This window comes from Varanus komodoensis, unplaced genomic scaffold (genome assembly GCF_004798865.1).
Source record: "Varanus komodoensis strain SLA01 unplaced genomic scaffold, ASM479886v1 scaffold7_1, whole genome shotgun sequence".
Taxonomy (NCBI): domain Eukaryota; kingdom Metazoa; phylum Chordata; class Lepidosauria; order Squamata; family Varanidae; genus Varanus; species Varanus komodoensis.
The window spans coordinates 6410152-6427988 of NW_025336479.1; the positions used below are offsets into that span (position 1 = coordinate 6410152).

The following is a 17837-nucleotide window of genomic DNA, read 5'->3' on the forward strand; positions in this document are numbered from 1 at the left end:
AGTCATGAACTACACAATAAACTCAAAGAACAAAATGCAGCTTGTGAGCCCTGCTGTATGGCATAATATCTTACCTTCTGTCTTGGGGTCACACATTCACATGGAATCTACTCTTGAGTAGTTTCCATGTCCATCTTCCCTTCAAATGGCAGCATGTACCCATCCGCTCCCACAGCAAGGAATCAATCCCAATGTGCACTGCTTCTGCCTCATTGGTTCACATGCTTCTATGGACATGATCTGAGCCACCTGCTGCTTTCTTTTCCTGTTGCGTTGTGGATCCACTGTCTATTCATTAGAGTAGAATGTTGGCTCTGCAGGAGCAACAAAGCAGCAACCCCCACTGCCAATGCATATTCATCACCCACACCTCACTCTTATCCCTCACTGCACATGTGTCCAATCCTTCCCACCCCCATGTGCTGTATTTGCATACGGTGCTGGCACTGCTTTTCCCAGCAGCCTGGCACATGGAGGGCAGCAACATGGGCAACATTGCTGATTTCCCAAGGATGCCTGTGTGGACATTGCCTCGGAAAGTGTCTCATCAACTGTAGATCATTGCTTGCTTTATTAATTAACTGAACAGAGCCAAACATACTTCCTAGAGAGTGAGGTCTGTTAGAGACAGTGGAACTTATTTCTGAGTAATGATGAACAGCAATACTTTGTAGGCAAGGCTACATCTCAGCTTTGGTATGTCCTCTGCTAATTGCAACAGTGATGTAGTCCGTATTTGAAGATATTGAGAATGATTAGATTTTTCATAATTAAATTCTTGTTACTCTTTTTCTCTGCTGAATTGAATCTTTATATTTACAGTAAAGTAGGCTATTGATACTCTACAAATGCATTTTTGTCATTGCCTTATCTTCATACCTGGTATACAATTTGTATATAAGCAGTTAGCATCTCAATATATTATCATAATACATTGTCTGAAAAAAACTAACATAACTTATTGTAACACATACCAAAAAGTTCAAATAAGATATAATTAACACTTTCAGTAAATGTAGTATACATTTATTAATGAAACAATGTAGCCTTAATACATAACAACAATAAAGCAAGAGCAAGAATGAAATTAGCAGGATAAATACCTTCACTACTAGTATTATTGTTGCACTCCTAAGGGCCACAGCAGCCTGACTTAAATATAATTCAGAGGTCCTGGATGTAGAATTTTCTTACCAAGCTAGAAGTTCATAGATTAATTCAATAAAATTAGAAAAGTGGTTGATACGTAATTGATGGTTTCTATCATGTGTGTTTTTTGTCTTACAGTTATAATGGACAATTACCAGGAACAGCCTCACCTTTTGGATTTCCATTTAGGTAAGGTCTCTTATAATGTCCTGTAATGGATGATTGCTTGTATCCATGTTACAGCTCACCACTAGCAGATTGTTCAGTTTGAGACCGAATGGTAGTCCTTTCTTACTTTACCAAGCATGCCATAAGATGAAAGCTATTTTCCCATAGTAAACTTTTGAAAGTATTTAGTCCCACTTGGAGTCATGGGATCTTGAAATGCAACAAGCATTCTTGGATGGAAGAGATACTGGAGGATTCAGAGTGATGTGATGCTCAGGTGATAGAAAACCTCATTGATGAAGAAACAAAATTTCTATTCAATTTTATTAGGTTTGACTAGAGGAGGGAACATGGTGTGGTGGTGGTGGGGGACTTCCAGCTATGTTTTACCTATCAGGTAATTGTCACCTAGGTAGAAGAATGCTTGTTCTTACTTTCTGAGCTGGGCTATGAAGCCAGGATATTGATAATTATAAGAGGCATGTTTTCCCCAGTTGTGGATTAGAAAGCTTAGAAAAGAAGTGGTTGAAGCCATGGAGTTGATAGCCAGGCCAATCATGTTTGTATTTAGGGAACATGAACACAGAAGGGTGGTGGTAGTGAGGTAAAAAGAGAAGCTTTACATCTCTTATGTAAAACATTTCTAGTCAGTTTGAAAGAAGCTTTGTTTTGTTTCAGTATCAAGGTGGACAGATTGTCCCTGTGACCAAGCTGTTTGGGATTCCCTTGGCTATGATGTTGTTTCTCCTCCCCCCAGAAGCTTTGCCAGGAAGTTCCTAATATCCAGTTCAATGTTATTGATACATTGGTTCCTGAATGGTACAAAGTGGAGTAGAAGAGAGTTGTGCTGAGTTTGACCTTTCAGCTTGCTCTAGAGGCGTAGCGGGAGAGAGAGAGAAGGGGACAGCTGAATTCAAAACATGCAATTTTGGGTGGTGACTCTTATTTCTCAGGAGGGGTACCTTCAAAGTAAGAAGCAGTGCATGATCCTTCTGTGGTCCTCCACTTCCCACAATGGGTTATGACTGAGATATGGCACTTACCTCTTAGCTTTTAGGTGCCTCTCCTGAGTTGTACACTAGTTCCACCACCCTTATTTACAATGGAGTGTGAAGTACAGCATCTGTTCTTACTTTGCTGATAGCTATCCTGAGAAGTGAAGGAACTCCTGCCAGGTCAGAACCAATGCTGCACCTCACACTTGAATCGACCAGCAGAAGGGTGGTGGGGGCCAGGAAAATAATCCAGAATTAGCCAGCTTGCAGGCCACCAGTCGATCAGTGCATCATCCATTGTGGCTGTCTGTAACCCTTCACACTTGGAGGATTACAGACATTCTGTGAAATGCAGGAGGAGTGTGGAGAAAGAAGTGCCTCAGTGTTTCTCTTGCCCTGCAAAAGACATCATAGATGGCTTATTTTGTACATCTGTGTCTTTTGCTCCTGCTCATGAGGAGGAAGAACAGAGGCAGCATTGGGTCTCTACTCTAGAGGAACCTCACACTTTCCATCCCCTGGAATACTCCCACAATGCCAACTCTGAAGTTGCACTTGCAATTGTCTGCAAGGGTGGAAGCTGAGGGTTCTGCAGTTGGAGTCCTAGATGTGACCTTAGAATGAGTTTTTGAAGTTTGAGCTGGGACTCTTTCCTTTGCTATGCTCATTTAGACAGTGTCTAGTGGCCACGGGATTGCAGCCCTATATATTAAAAGCCATTAGAGCTAAATTGGGACAAGGAAATACAGTGAGGTTATATTGTCTTTTCTGGGATCTTCAGTAATTTCTCTGTCTCTTCTGTCCCTATAAAAACTGATAATTTGATAGAAATGTTCTTCTGGGTTTTACTTTGTAGCACTCTGTCTTTTCAAGTCAGCACAGTTAGATTGAAGGACACTGCATGTTTTTACTTTAGAACAAGTTATAGTGGAGTATATGTGAAAATGGTCACATACATTTCCCATTTAAAGGTGAGTGGGCCACTCAGTGCTTCTATGTAGGTGTGACTATATAAAAGGAGACACAGTTTCAAGGCGTGATTTATTTCTGAGCCAAGAAATGAAAATAAAATCCTGAACAAGTCTGCAAACTAATGGTCATTTTCCTCTTCCCCTGTGTTTAGAATGGATGTTGAATTCACTGCTAGATATTATCCGGGATGAAACTTCTCCTCCTTCTTTAATTCATATGACCTTTCAATTTCTCTACATCATTTCAAAGGTATAAATAAGTTCAAATGTATTAGAACTGTGATTTAATTACCACTGTCAAATTAGGTCAAAGAGCGATGTATCCTAAACCATTAACATAGCAGAGGTCACATGAAAGAATGTAAATGTGGTGTGAGTTGTGTTGTGATGTGTTGTGTTGTGCCTGAGCCTATCCAACTTGCTAGAGTTGGCATGTTATACCAACCCAGGCAACAGAATAATTTGAGGGTTATTTGAGAATAGCCCATAACTTGTTTTAGTATTGTCTAACCCTCAAACAACCCCTGGCCACCTGGGATTGCATGACAACCCACTGCAAGTTGGATGCATTAAATTAACCTAGAGTGAACTCTCATGTTGTCAATTGACAATGACATGGAGACAGGAAAACGAAATAAGATGATGAATGATATGGATGCTAGTTTCCACATGCAGGCAAATGTACTGTTCACTTTTATGCAAGCAGAAACTATGACATGATTGAATAACCATTTAACCATGTTAACATCAAAAACTTGATGGTGTTAAAGCTGGTGAAATCTCCTCAGTTTGATTAATTGTAATGGAAGGATGTTAACCATAAATAATGATTCCAATTTTGATACAGATACAGTCTATATTTCTTATTTGCTGAATGACAAAAAGCTGCCTGAAAAAAAAAAAATAAAGCGGGTTATCTTAACTATCAAAGCATGAACATACAAATGGTTTTGTATGTCCTATTGAACATATAAAGTATCAAGAGTTCTGGGTTTCTGCAGGGGAGGAATGGAGTGGCAAGGCTCTGGTTATTGCTGTCTATTTACTTTAGATTGGAGGTGAAGTAAGGAAAGAATATTTACTGGAGCCAGGGAGGTAGAAGTGATAACAGGATGGTGGTGAAGCTGCCGTAGGAGTTTGGTCACTAACACTTGAACACATTTTTAAATTTGATGCTGGGTGGATGTGTGGGACCAGCAGGACTCACTGGCTGCTACAGGCTTGTCTTGGCAGCAGAATGAAGGCAGTTGGAAAAATACAAAGGTGAAAGGTAGAGGGAGAAGAAAATTCCCACTGGAAAGAACCACAGAGTTAAGGGGAGCCTATAGGGGAGAACCATTCTGGTCAGTAGGAGTGGAAGTGAAGGAAGAGGGTTTGGCTCTGACTACTTTCCTTGGCCCTGGGACCTGCCTGAACTATTGTTTGAGAAGGTGGCAATCTGGAAATGATAGATTTTGAATCAAGGGAAGCATAGGTCAGAAAAACTCAAGAAGAGGCCTGTTGCTTCTTTTCTTGGTGGAAGAACAACAATGCATACTTACCTAGCTTACCTCTAGGGAGTGAAATATGTAATTCCCTGCCTTAAAGGACAAAGTATTAGGAATCAATTTTGTCCACTGATGTAAGTTTGACATAGAATTAAGAAAAGATAGTTGCATTCCAAACTTAACTGTGTCTGCTGTCTTAAATGGAAGTTATGGAGGACCCCCTGTGTTTTGCTCCAGCACTCATTTCTTTGAGAACAAACTGTTGAAGCTCAGAGGAATACAAGGGAAAGGTGGGCTCTCTAGCCGAAATACCAGTTTACATTTATATTCTCTTAAAGCAGTATCCATTTCTTGGGTGGTAAATCAGTGATACTCAGAGCGGCATACACACACTTAATTCCCACCCAAACCTCAAAATTCACCAGAGAGGAGAGGACAAAAACCCAGGCAAAACCTTGACCCCAAGAACAAGGCCAAAGCCAGGCTGACCACACCAAAATAAACTACTGAAACTCATTGTAGAATAAAAACACACACAAACACTCACCAGGTAAAACACACACATACCCAATCCAAGTAGACACCCATGAGGCTTTCTCCCCTTTCCCATATTATTTTTTGCTTTTTTTCTGGGCATTTGCAGGAATTTCAAAGCAAATTGCTGGGCTACAATTTGTTATTAAAATTGTTATTTTTATATTCATGAGGTATGGGGGCTTTATTGAAAAGGAATGTAACAGTGGAGTCTGGTGGTTTCATTCACAACATGTCAGCTTTCTGGTTAATTGTTTTAATAGAGCAAATTTTAAAAGTCAGGAATGGCAAGGAGGCAATGGAGGTTTTCATAGAATGAATTTTTGACAGTTGAGAAATACTGCAATAAACTCAAGCATTACCACAAACCTTTGCACTGCAGCTTACAGAGTTCAGGCCAACAGATCCAGGTACAGTTACCTATTTTTAAGCAAGTACTGGAACAGTCTTCTGGGTATGACAGCCTAATCAGAGCTGAGAGAGTATAAGGAAGGAAGCAAGTATACTGAGAAACAGGAGCTTTTCTTGAGAGAGATAGAGAGACAGAGACAGAGACAGAGACAGAGACAGAGACAGAGGGATGGATGTTTGAATAATAGCTATCTGGCATAAATATTCATCTCTTCCTGATTCAAATACATAGTTGACCGCTAATTTTGCTAGAGGGGCATCTTGAAAAAGTGCACTCGTGTTTCCAATGTTTTGATGGCCAGTTGCCAAGCCCCATCATCACTGATGGTGCTTCTACATATCCCTCATGTTTCTGGGGTGGACAAATGGTATCGCTTATTGACCTAGATTTTATATTAGAGCCACTCTTTCCTAAGTCACTTTCTCCCCTTGGACCATTATTTATCTTTAATCTTCAGCATGCTTGTACTTTGTCCTCATTGTCATAGAGGTGATAAACCTGTTTCTGGACTGTAGCAGTTCAGATGTGTATGTGTGTGTTTGGGGCAGGGTGGGGGTCACTTATATAGCCCAACCTATCTCACAGGGTTGTTGGATAAGATTGAGAGTAGGAGGAGAATAATGTAAACCACTTTGAGTTCATTTTTAAAAGGCAGGCTGGAGAATGAATGGCAAGCTCTGTTGATAACAAGTGGTGCAATTGATTGTTGAAGCCCTAAACAGTTTAGGACCAAGTTCACTGAAAGGCTTCTTTACTCATATTCACCTGCTTATGCTTCTAGATCAGCACCTGAAGCTCTACTTACATATCTGTCAATGAAACAATTAGGTTGGTGGGGTTTCAAGGCAGCTTTCTCAGTATTGGCTTGATCCATGTTTGTGGAACTCAGTGTGCCTCAAGTCCATCATCACAGGGCTTGAAATAGTCCTTAAAGACCTACAGTAGACTCCCAACTATCCGAACTATCCGGCCTAATGTGGCGGAAGGGCAGGCTGGATAACAAAAAAGCCAGATAGGCTGGAGTTCTATAAATGCTCACTTCCTACCCCCGCCATACCATTAAAAACACCCTTTTTATACCAAAACCCACTCTTATTCATATTTTCTGACCTCTTAGTACAGGCCAGTACTTTATAAATGTTTGTTCTGTACTGTACGTTTTAAAAATTTATTACAGAAAAAGGAAGTCCAAGAATAAAAATCGTACACATTTTAAGATAAATTTTATAATGTCTAACTTAATTGCAGGAAACATAAAATCATGTACACTGTACAGTATGAATACATACACTTTTAAAATAAACAAAACATTAATGAAAAATGTAGGCTTAATTCTTACAAAAGTTATTTAAACTTATTTTACTGTTCATTGATAGTTATTTTTTAACTAGGCCGGATAGTACGGAGGCCGGATAGTCGAGAGTCTCTGTATTTGTTTACCAGTGCTTTCTGTTAAGTATGAGTTTTATTGGTCTGCTGTAAATATGATATGGTTTTAGCTGTAAATATTTATTTGATTGTACTCTTTACTGATCAGTGTTTTCTATTGTAATATTATTGATTTTGCTACATGTTCAACCATGGTGGCTATAATTTGAAAATTTATTAATTGTAATGTGTATTTTGCAAATCACTTTGAGGGAGTTTACCCTAAAAGGCAGGTTAAATAAATCAGAAATACAAATAAATTTATATTACTTTAATTGGAAATGAATTATTAAATTGGTAGTCTTTCTGTTTGCTAGGTACGGGGATATAAAACTTTCCTGCGATTATTTCCTCATGAAGTAGTTGATGTACAACCTGTTTTACTTATGCTTGAACGTCAGAATCCAAAAAACTATGAGGTAAGTTCCTTGTCTTTTGTAATTCTGAACTGTAAATAATTTTTTAAAAATGCTTTAAGTAGCTAGGGAACAGTTATTAAAACTTGTTGGTTTGAAGGCCATGTTGCTCATTTAGCATTGGGTGTTCAGGAGCAGTGACAAGAGCACACAGTTGGCTGAGTATGAGTGGGAGAGATCCATAATTCAGTGAGAGAACATATGCTTTGCATGAAAAAGTTCCTGAGTAAAATTCCTGGCATTTCCATGTAGGGTTGAGAATGGCTCCGGCTTGAAATCCTGCAGATTCACTTCTAGTCAGTGCAGCTTAATAGTTGGCTAGATGAAGTAGTGGCCTGACCTGAGGTGGATTTATATGTTCAGACGCATGCTTCTGCTTTGAAATACTATGCAGGCGTTTTGTTTGCATTTGATATGCACTATTGTAAGATCTAATCATCCTACTTTTTAAAGACAGTTATAGTCTTACAGTTCACACTGGATTCTGAGACCTGGAAAGGTGCAGTTTGAACATTAGAACACCTTGGTAAAAAGATCTGGAATTGACCAGCAACTTTTGCAATTAGCTATTTATGGATCTTTTCCTAGAAATAAAATTCCTATCATAGGTTTTTATGAGTATTCAGAAACCTTGAAATTGTTTGACAGGGTTCATGGAATCAAGACTTAGACTTCTTGTAGATGAGTCAAGCACTCTAATTGAACTTAGTTCTGTTAAATTTATTTCAGTGTTGTTTTCTCTTGTTCAATTAAAAAAAAATAAATCTTGTCCACACCAAGTAGGCCTATTTTTTTTCTTATACCTGCCTGTTGCTTTGGTAATAATAAACTGGGTTTTCACTATAAGAATGATGTTCACATATGTAAGCTTTCTGAAAGCATGCAGTATTTATTTCATTACTTGAAATTTTAGTATTTTTTATTGTATAATTTTGTTCTTGTTGTGAGTCGCCCCGAGGCTTTGTTGCGATGGGGGCGGCATAAAAATGTTTTAAATAAATAAATCAAATTTGATAAAGAGATTTTTTTTCTGTGCCTTATTAGACATGGGAGACTCGTTACATGCTGTTATTGTGGCTGTCTGTAACATGCCTGATCCCATTTGATTTGGCACGTCTGGATGGAAATATATCTTCCCTAGAAGGATGCCCTCGAGTATCAACAATGGATCGCATCCTCACGGTAGCAAAAGTGAGTATTGCTAGATAATGCACCAGTTTGCATGATCACTACTGGGGATCTAATTTTGTGCAAAAATGGGACCTGAAGAACACCTGAGTGAGCATTCTTTGTGCAGATTTCTCGAAGCCATGTGTTTTTCGGTTCAGTTCTGAGCAAAAATGGCTGTTTTTATTCAAAATGGCACCTGACAATCATGCATCTTAGTTCTGTTTGATCAAATCAAACTAGTTCAGTTGCAATCACATGGTTTCCTGGTGCCTGTTTCTAAAGTTCAATTGGCAGTTTGAAAAATGTGCACAGATCACAGTCTACCTTACAAATGGAGGTCTGTGAAAAAAGTTTGACTCAGTTTGCTTCTGATTATCAGATTGGGACTGGTGCAGGAAATCTGGTGAGCTCAAATAAGCTGGTTTTCTCTGTTTTGGTACATTCTTACATCACTGAAGCCCTCCATGAGCAATGCTAGGTTGTGGTATGCACTGTTGACCATTTCTAATATTCAGTCCCCAGCAGGTGGTTGCCATGGTTTTCCGTGTGATCCAAACATAGGCAGCAGGTCTGTTGTAGGTTATTTGAGAATTATTGAACTGTCAAACAACTCCTGCTGTTTGCACATGACATATAGTGACAACCACATATCAAGGACTGTACCTTTAAAGGAAAAATGGGATATAATACTTTTCAAATGTATGTGATGCTGCAAAGATTTATTCGCCTCTTGGCACATTATTATAAAAGTATTCTCTATCATATAAGTCTGACATGGCACTTGCAGACACCTCTAGTGGCATTCATACAGTTCCTCACTTCTTACCCCTTAACAGAAAATTACAATAAAACACTGAAAAATGTTAGACTTTAGGTGCTCTCTTCTGTTTCTTTCCTGTTGCTGATCAGCTTTTCACTTGGCAGGAAGAGAAAGCCAAGCAAAGGGGTACAGGGCTAAGAAAGAGCTAGGCTAGAGCTTTGGGGAAAGGAGAATCAGTGAGGTAAAGAAGTGGAAAGAAGAGAAAGAATGAAGCTAGGGCTAGGAAAGTTGAAAAATAATCTATGGATGTAGTGAGGAAAAGCATTGAGAGATCAAAATAGCAAGGGAGTTGAGATAAACAGCATGATATAGGCTGAGTGGGAAACAAGAGCAAAGCCAGAGGTTAGAAGGAGAGAAATAGCAAGGAAAAAGTTTTGGGGAGAAAAATAGGAATGCTGGAGATTAGAAGTAGGGAGAGAGAAAAAAAAAACCAAAGGGGAAAGGTGTCTGCAGATAGAATAAGTTTGGGAGGGTCAGGCATTATACCCTTTCCCCTTTCTCCCAGTTTCTAGCATCCCTATTTCTTGTTTTCTGCAGCTTTTAACTAGTCAGGCTCCCATGGCAACCTTTATGTGATAAGCTACATCTGCAGTCCAAGCTATTATGCGGTACTGTCCCCAACAATTTCTCAAATTCCCAAGTAGGCCCACAGGTTCAAAAGAGTTTGAGATGCCTGTTCTGTCCTTTGTAATAATTTAACAGTACTCTCTTGCTATTATGCTTACAATAACATCTTATACATGTCTTCTCAGAAGTCAGTCCCATTCAGTTCAGTGGTTTTATTCCATTTAAGTGACTGCTGGATTGCAACCTGAATAATTGTTTTCTGAAATGTTCATGTGCCACTGCCACTCTTGCTTTATTTTATTTTCATTGCCTCTAGAGGCTGAAGTAAGTTGCACTAAAGAATAAGCAAAAAGCAGAAGCAGAATCTGAGTCTTGCGCACTAAACACTTCCTTGGTGCTCAGTGTTCAGTACTAACAGAACTCTGTTTCCCTTACACAAAGGAAATATTTTTCTTTTTTTTTTGCTCCAGCCCCTGCTAGCAAACTCATTATCTCTATGCCTTTTTCTTTCACACTCTGGTGCACCACCTGTGAATGGTCTCTTGTTTTTGTCCTGTGCTGTATTCGTTCTAAGAAACACACTGAAGCATTTTGTGTATCTATTGTGTAAGCATGCATACATACATGCATGTCCCTCCCTTCTACTCCGTGCAGCCATCCGCTCTCCTCATTTCCTGCCTGAGAGCTCAATGTATATAGTTCAGAAGCATTTATGAGAAATGAAGATGGCAGTAGCTGGAGGCCCTTACTTTGCTTTGAAGTGATACAAGGTATATGTAAGAACTTACATGAGTGGGAGAAGTAGGGTTCCATAGAAGCCAAGAAAGTTGTCCCCATTGGTGTGGGTATGACATTGCCTACCCTTGATTTAGAGAGAATAAAAAATTCTATCAACACTAAAACAGAATTGAACTATAAAAATAAACTACAAGTCAAATACCTTAAAAAGACTCAGGTCAACCGTTTCCAAACTCTGCTAAGGAATGTTTCCTGATTTCTGAAGGAGGAGGTTTGAGGGTTTGGGCAATGTCCATAAAGGCCCTGCTCCTCTCCCAATAATCTGTAAAGATAGGGTGGCCTCCTTTCTAGTATGAAGTAGAGGTATTGATCTGGGATAAGATCTGACACTTTACTTTTCCTCTTAGTCACATGAGGAGGAGCCTTAACATTCAGAGCTTAGGGGAAAAAAATTGGAAAGACAGGTCAGTATTGCTTATGGGTATTATAGTGGACTCCATCTTTTGCACTTGCCATAAATGCTAGGTTAAATATCTGTATCACACGATCAAACACTTTGTCCATGGTTTGTACCATCCTGACTTGAAGAGATAAAGAATGAAGAATTTTACATATAAGCATTTTGTATTCTTAGGTTTAATATGGCAGACTGTACTGACACTGTTTTTCTCTTTAGTCTTACCTTCTGGTAAGTGACAAATCTCGAGATGCAGCTGCAGTCCTGGTCTCAAAGTAAGTCACTTGTGCTGATATTGACCAGAAATATATGTCCATTATTTTATTAGAAATGTTTATATATACAAATTAAATAAAGCAGTAACAATAATAAAATGCAATAAATTGCAGGCTTAATAATAAAAATAATAACAAAAAGCAGAAGCAAAGATGTTAGACATAAAAATGCATTAATGTCTTGATGAAACAATAATATCTTCACTGCCCACAGAGGACTATTCGATTCTAGACTATTCCAGAGGACTAGGGAATTTCCATAACTCTGTGCTAGTATGTCTTTTTCACTGTCTTTTCTGCCCACCAACCTAAACCCTTTACCATGTAGGACATGTAAGAGTGCCTCTGATTATTGTAATTTATGGGCAGATTTATTACTGGATAGGGTGGCCCCGACTTATCACTTAATAACTAAGAACTAACACCTTAAATTTGACCTGGAAACCATACTGGAAATCACTGAAGTAACTTCAAGAGCTCTTTTATACATTCTTTACAACACAGTCTGCTCATTGCACTGGTCACTTTCCAAGGGCAGGCCCAAGTAGAGCACATCTTGTTTGTGACACACCTTGTTTCAGTTTAAGGTCAATGTATGGACAAATGGGACCTGCAACACAATGTTGCAGTGTCGTCATCTCTTAACGGGAGTTCTGCTCAGAGTGCACACTAACTATGACCTTGTCCAGAATCCTGCAAGCTGGCTGAGGCAGGCCAACTCAGTGTTCTCCCCACCCCCCACTCCATGGTTCTTGGAGGCCACTTTTTTTTTTTTGTGCACCCTTTTTTTAAGTCTTTTTGCCCTCACGCCCCTTTTTAATATTTTGCTTACCCAAGCATCTGAACATGAAGATGCTTCCCTCTTGTTTGTCAGTGGCCTCATCTTGTTTTCATTTCTGTTAGCACTTAACTCCTGAATTCACTTTTAGAAAGATGGGTATATAAATTAAATTGATGCCTTTTCATATTGTGACAGTTTAATTGGTTATTATAAATGGATTTATTCATTCACTGCAAGAAAGGGATAGTTGTGATACTAGCAGTGGATTTCTATCATATGCACTGACTTATGGTGCTAATTTCTTCTTAACCATCAAACCTAAAGTTTACATGTAAAATGTAAGTAGTCATTATCAGTGCTTTTTTTGTATTAAAACAAAAACAAAGGTGCTGGAACTCACGTCGCTGCCAGCAGTAAGCTCTCAGCACTCGACCACACATGCCAATCCCAAGCTGGCGGACACAAAAGCAGCCCACAGGCACTATGTTAATGATGTTTGCTGTTGACCTGCTATGCCGACAGGCGATTCAAAATCACTTCGTAAAATCCATTGGGAAAAAAAGATGCCGGAATGCTGAATATGACAAAAAAAGCCCTGGTCATTATATTAATTGTATGCAAGTACCACTGGGTACCTTTAATGGTTTTTTGCTGCTCCAACATTTATGTAGAACATTTCAAATAATGCAGTGATTTGATTTCACCTTCCTTTTGGTGACATTTTTTTCTGCATATACTGGTTTACATTGGGAAAATTGTTTGGAAGCTAAGAATTAGAAATACTATCACTGGCTCTTTTACAAGATGAAGACATTTTAAGAATGTGAGTATGGAGCATCTATAGGAAGTGGGTTTTCAGGCTTCACAGAGAATGTGTTAGATGAGCATGTGGCCACAGAGTATTGAAGTGAGGTAAATGTGGGTTTCTAGTGACATCTAGTGGACATTTTGAACAAACCAACATACTTAGTTTTGGATTAGGCAAAGTATGGAAGGCGGCAGTCTAGTGCACAACTACATAAAGAAAAAAAAAGATAAAACTATATTATGATATAGATGGATGAAGTATTTTCTTTGTTCCACTCTACTGCTATTTTTAGTGAAAAATAAGTGGGGAATACATCCTTTCCTTAATAAGAGTAGGTGGAACTAATACTGGGGTTCTCTACTAATTCTTGTTTGGAAGAACATTGAATTTTTGCTCCAGGCATTGTTATCATCAATCACTCTTATTATTTTCCTAATAAAGAATGCAGTTTGCCAGTCCCATGTTTTGTTATCAGCTGTTCAAATAATAGAAAAGCCAGACATATTGAGCATTACGTCTTACCCATAAGGAGTTCTAGGGAGACAGGAAATGTGATATTGGAACTATTTTCAAATAATGAACCTGTTATAATTGAATAAATTTCAGTTTCCCTTCTCCTCCCTGGTACTCCCAGTTTGGGTGTAAACTGTGACAGTTGTAATTTCTGGGTTATGACCTGCTTTAGCAAAGACAGAGTTAAAGAGCTGATAGTTGAAATGTTCCCAAACTAACTATGTTGGAAAGCATCCATTGGACAATTGCCTTTGGGAACAAAAACCAGTTTAGCTAACAGGAAAAATGAGTTACCAACTGAAATGCCCTGAAAAGGTAACTTGCGGTGTTTTTTTTTCCTTCCTGCATTAGGTTTATTACCCGCCCTGATGTCAAACAAAAACGAATGGCTGACTTCCTGGACTGGACGCTTTCAACCTTATCTAAATCCTCCTTTCAGTCTATTGAGGGTACTATTGCAATGGATGGCATGCTTCAAGCTTTGGTAAACAATGCTGTTAATTTCAAAGATAATCCCATTTTTTTCTTTCAAATGTTCTTGTTGGCAGAAATTCAGTAGCTAGCATTCAATTATTTATTATCTTCCCATCCATTAAGTTTAGAACATGTTTATAATAAATAATGAATTATATGTGGGCTCCAGATAAAATATGGAACAAATTCCTTGGGTATTAATAGTTGTATAACAGGGAAGATTTAGTCAGATGCAAGTCTTTTTTCATCTTCTTAGAATGGTGATAAGAGAAGTTGCACCCGCTAAATTTCTCCATTACTATGGGAGTGGCCAGTGTTAAATGTATCATCTTCAGAAAACTATTTGCCTTTGGCCAGACTTTGAAAGTTGTGCTTAGCCTCTGAATAGGATGGATTTGAACTTCTTGCCACTGAAAATGAAATTGTTTAGGTGGTGTTAATTGATCATTTTTTGACATTATTAATTACTAGTTTGGTTGTAAATGGCATGAAATGGTTAATTGCAGACCAACTAAGGGAAATATTTTGACAGATGCCCAGTTTTAGTGTGTTACAGTGTAGATTATTTGCATGAGAATGAAATGTGTGCTCATTTTCTTTTCCTTTTCCTTTTCCTCATGAGCCCAGCCTTGGTGCTTTTATCCTGCCTTGTTTAAACTGCAGTTTTTCATGGCATCCAAATGGGGAAACTGCTGTTAAATTGCTGCCACAAATCATTATCTGACCTTGGTTGTATTAGAACTGGGTATTTTACACATTAACAATAAGCTTATGAAATCAGAGTCTTATGCATCAACTCATTATAACCATTCTGTGTGTAGAGAAGCTGGTCTCATTGTTCCCCTTACAGTCTGCTTCATAGGACTCAGTAATGAAAAGAGGTGTGAATAAAAAATTCTTTCATACACCCCCACTGTCCTGTTCATTATTAGGTGCATTGTCTTCAAGTACAGTGGTTTGCTCTTCTGCCTAGAAGCAAATGGCAGCATTCAAGTTTACTGGAGAAAGTAAGATCATAAACTGTACTGAGTCAGACTGCAGGTCCATCTAGTTCAGTATTTTGTTCACACTGCGGCCACCCACCCACAGAATCCCACAAGCAGGACACGAGTTAAGCAGTACCCTCTTTCCAAAACTCCCTAGCAACTGGTATTGAAAGGCTTACTGCTCTGATCTGGAGGCAGCATATAGCTGTGAGAACTGGGTTATTTTGTCCTGTGGAATTCAGTTGTAGGCATTGATTGGGTTCAGGCAACATGATAACCCACACTCAAGGTTTGGCTGTAGGCTGGGTTGGTTTTGAACCATGGATTATTGAAATGTGGTTATCATGTTGTCTGAACCCAGCCTAGAGAAAAACCATGGTGAACACCCAGTAACAAACTGTGAATTTTCTTCATGATTTGTTTATGGCTATCAAGCCATGGTTTGTTAGTGAAGCTCATTGCAAACAACATGATAACCCATTTTTTCAACAACAACCCACTGCTTAAGAGCAGAGCACACTACCTATACTCAATCCTTTTTGTCTATAGAAACCTATCCAAATTCTATTCCTTCATTATACTAAGATGTAGTATTAGTGAACTTTCACAAACATTGCATTGTATATAAAATTTATTCTATATTTTCTTTAATTTTCCTTAAAGCAAAAGAAATGACTGGATTTCTGTTTTGCAAGGTGTAAGGGTGAAATGTCTTCCTCAGCTGCTTGACAAAAGTTGTTTGTGCATGATGAAACATGCAGGGTGCATATTACTCTAATGTTAGTCATAACTCCTTTGTTGTATGTCGTTTTATTCCACCTGTTATTAGTGCATGTTAAGCAAAACAGGTGAAAACTTAACATGTTGAACTGAAACTAGAGTGAGATGTATTTTGCTTGGAATCAGGAAGCAGAACCTTACCCATCTTTGTATGCGTTTTTCTTCCCTTTAGAGTGACAACACAATATTGGGCAGTATTTATTGATTTGGCTGTCCTCTTGATTGTTTCATCCTGCTGTTCTTGCATTATTTAGATTTGGAGTGGTGTTTTTCAATGTCTTCAGTGGCTCTTCAGTTTTTATGGTGAAATGTAAAGTGAACAACTAGTTTAACAGAGTCAGCAAATATTTTAGAAGTGGAGGTGGATAACTATTAGTTTTAAAGACATTGAATGGATTTTATGTATATTAAATCTAATTCATGTATTTGCTCAAATGGCATTTGTATAATTTGCATTGCTTCATCTACTCATTTATAACAATGTTTTGCTTACTAGGATTATTTTCAATGAAACTCCCTCCCTAAAAGAATTAGTCTACATAGGATAATCTGGTTCTTTCACTTTTGGCATTTTCCATTATTTGTGGTTTTGTAATGCTTGAATGTGATAGGGAGAAGCTACTTGCGAGGCATTTGATTCTGCCGTTCCTTCTTTCTCTTAGTGCTTCCTTCCCCTGGTCTTTCATGGGTTTGCTCTTTCTAGAACTAATCCCAACTTGCCTGGGGAGAGTATACAAGGCAGACAATGTGGTTTCACGTGGTTTCCTCTCTCAGTTGCAACATGGAGTGCTCCAGTCCTGGCGTATCTGGCAACATCAGTAAAGAGTGCTGCAGCAAGGGAGAGGAAGGATAATGGGAGGAAAGGCAATGTAACTAGAACTGCCCTGCCTTACTCTGGAAAATCCCCAGTACTTCCTAAACCAGGAATGTACATTTCACAAACAGCATTGAGTGGCACTTGTAAAATAGTACATGTGCACACCCTGGTGCTCAAATTACTTCTCAAAGCATTGTATCAATAATATTTATTGTACACCCTATAATGTAGTTGGCGGTAGAGGGAGATGGAACTGAACTTGAGAGAATCTAGCTTGCCTAAGTTTAACTTGTTGGTCCAGTTCAATACCATATCAAAAGAGGCTTTCTATCAAAAGTAGTTCTTGTAAAATATGTGAAAGCCAAATATATTTTAGTGACTGCATTTGAGCAAATCTGATAGGTGAATTACCTTGGACCCAGTGGACAAACTATTATACTCTAATGACAGAGGATGTAGTTGAGATGTAATTTTATATATTTAAACTCTCCTAATCAAAATATGGACTGTAGACTCAGATGCTGTTTCTTCCTCTGCAAGTTTGTATGTGTAAAAGTGGTAATGAATCTGGGGTTTACCCTCGCACTGTACAGCAGGAGTCACAGGCAGCATGGGTCCCATGGAAACCAGTGTACCACCCCAACAACTTTCTTGATGCCCGTCGAGCTAATCTACCCCTTCTGCTTGTTTTGCTTGTGATGACAAGAGAGGGGCATATGTCTGTCAGTCTGTCTGCTGAATACATGGTACCTGTATGTGAGAGAGGGAGACAGACAGGGGAATGGGTTGGCTGACAGAAGGTTAAGGAAGTATTTTCTTTCTGTGAAATAGCTTTCTGTGTGTCATTGTGTTCAGAAAAGTTGTTTGGTCGCCTCTGCCTTGTATGTAGTCCTTTGGCCCATGATACTATTTTTTTGTGACCAGCCAGTGCCTCCTATGGCAGCTGTGGTGGTTCCCAGTACAGTTTCTCAAACCGCCAAATGTGCCCACAGGCCAAAGAAGATTGCCTATCCTTGACTTAGAATCTGTTTCATAAAAAGTAATTTCACTGCAGATGCTGCATGTGTGAATGCTGGATGCTTTCCTTCAGA

The 17837-nt window shown here is 38.8% G+C and overlaps 1 protein-coding gene across 4 annotated transcripts in view; it reads left to right on the top strand.

The window, feature by feature from the left end:
• TBCD (tubulin folding cofactor D) overlaps window positions 1-17837 on the top strand; it is a 165535-nt gene that overhangs the window by 6071 nt on the left and 141627 nt on the right. For all 4 annotated transcript variants that reach the window (XR_006416959.1, XM_044453694.1, XM_044453693.1 and 1 more), the window contains 6 exons: window positions 1288-1338; window positions 3436-3533; window positions 7462-7563; window positions 8605-8751; window positions 11532-11587; window positions 14041-14173. Coding sequence is in view for 3 of the 4 variants with exons in the window: in XM_044453694.1 (XP_044309629.1) it covers window positions 1288-1338; window positions 3436-3533; window positions 7462-7563; window positions 8605-8751; window positions 11532-11587; window positions 14041-14173 (587 nt within the window). In the remaining variant the exon portion in view is untranslated. The remainder of the gene's footprint in view (window positions 1-1287; window positions 1339-3435; window positions 3534-7461; window positions 7564-8604; window positions 8752-11531; window positions 11588-14040; window positions 14174-17837) is intronic.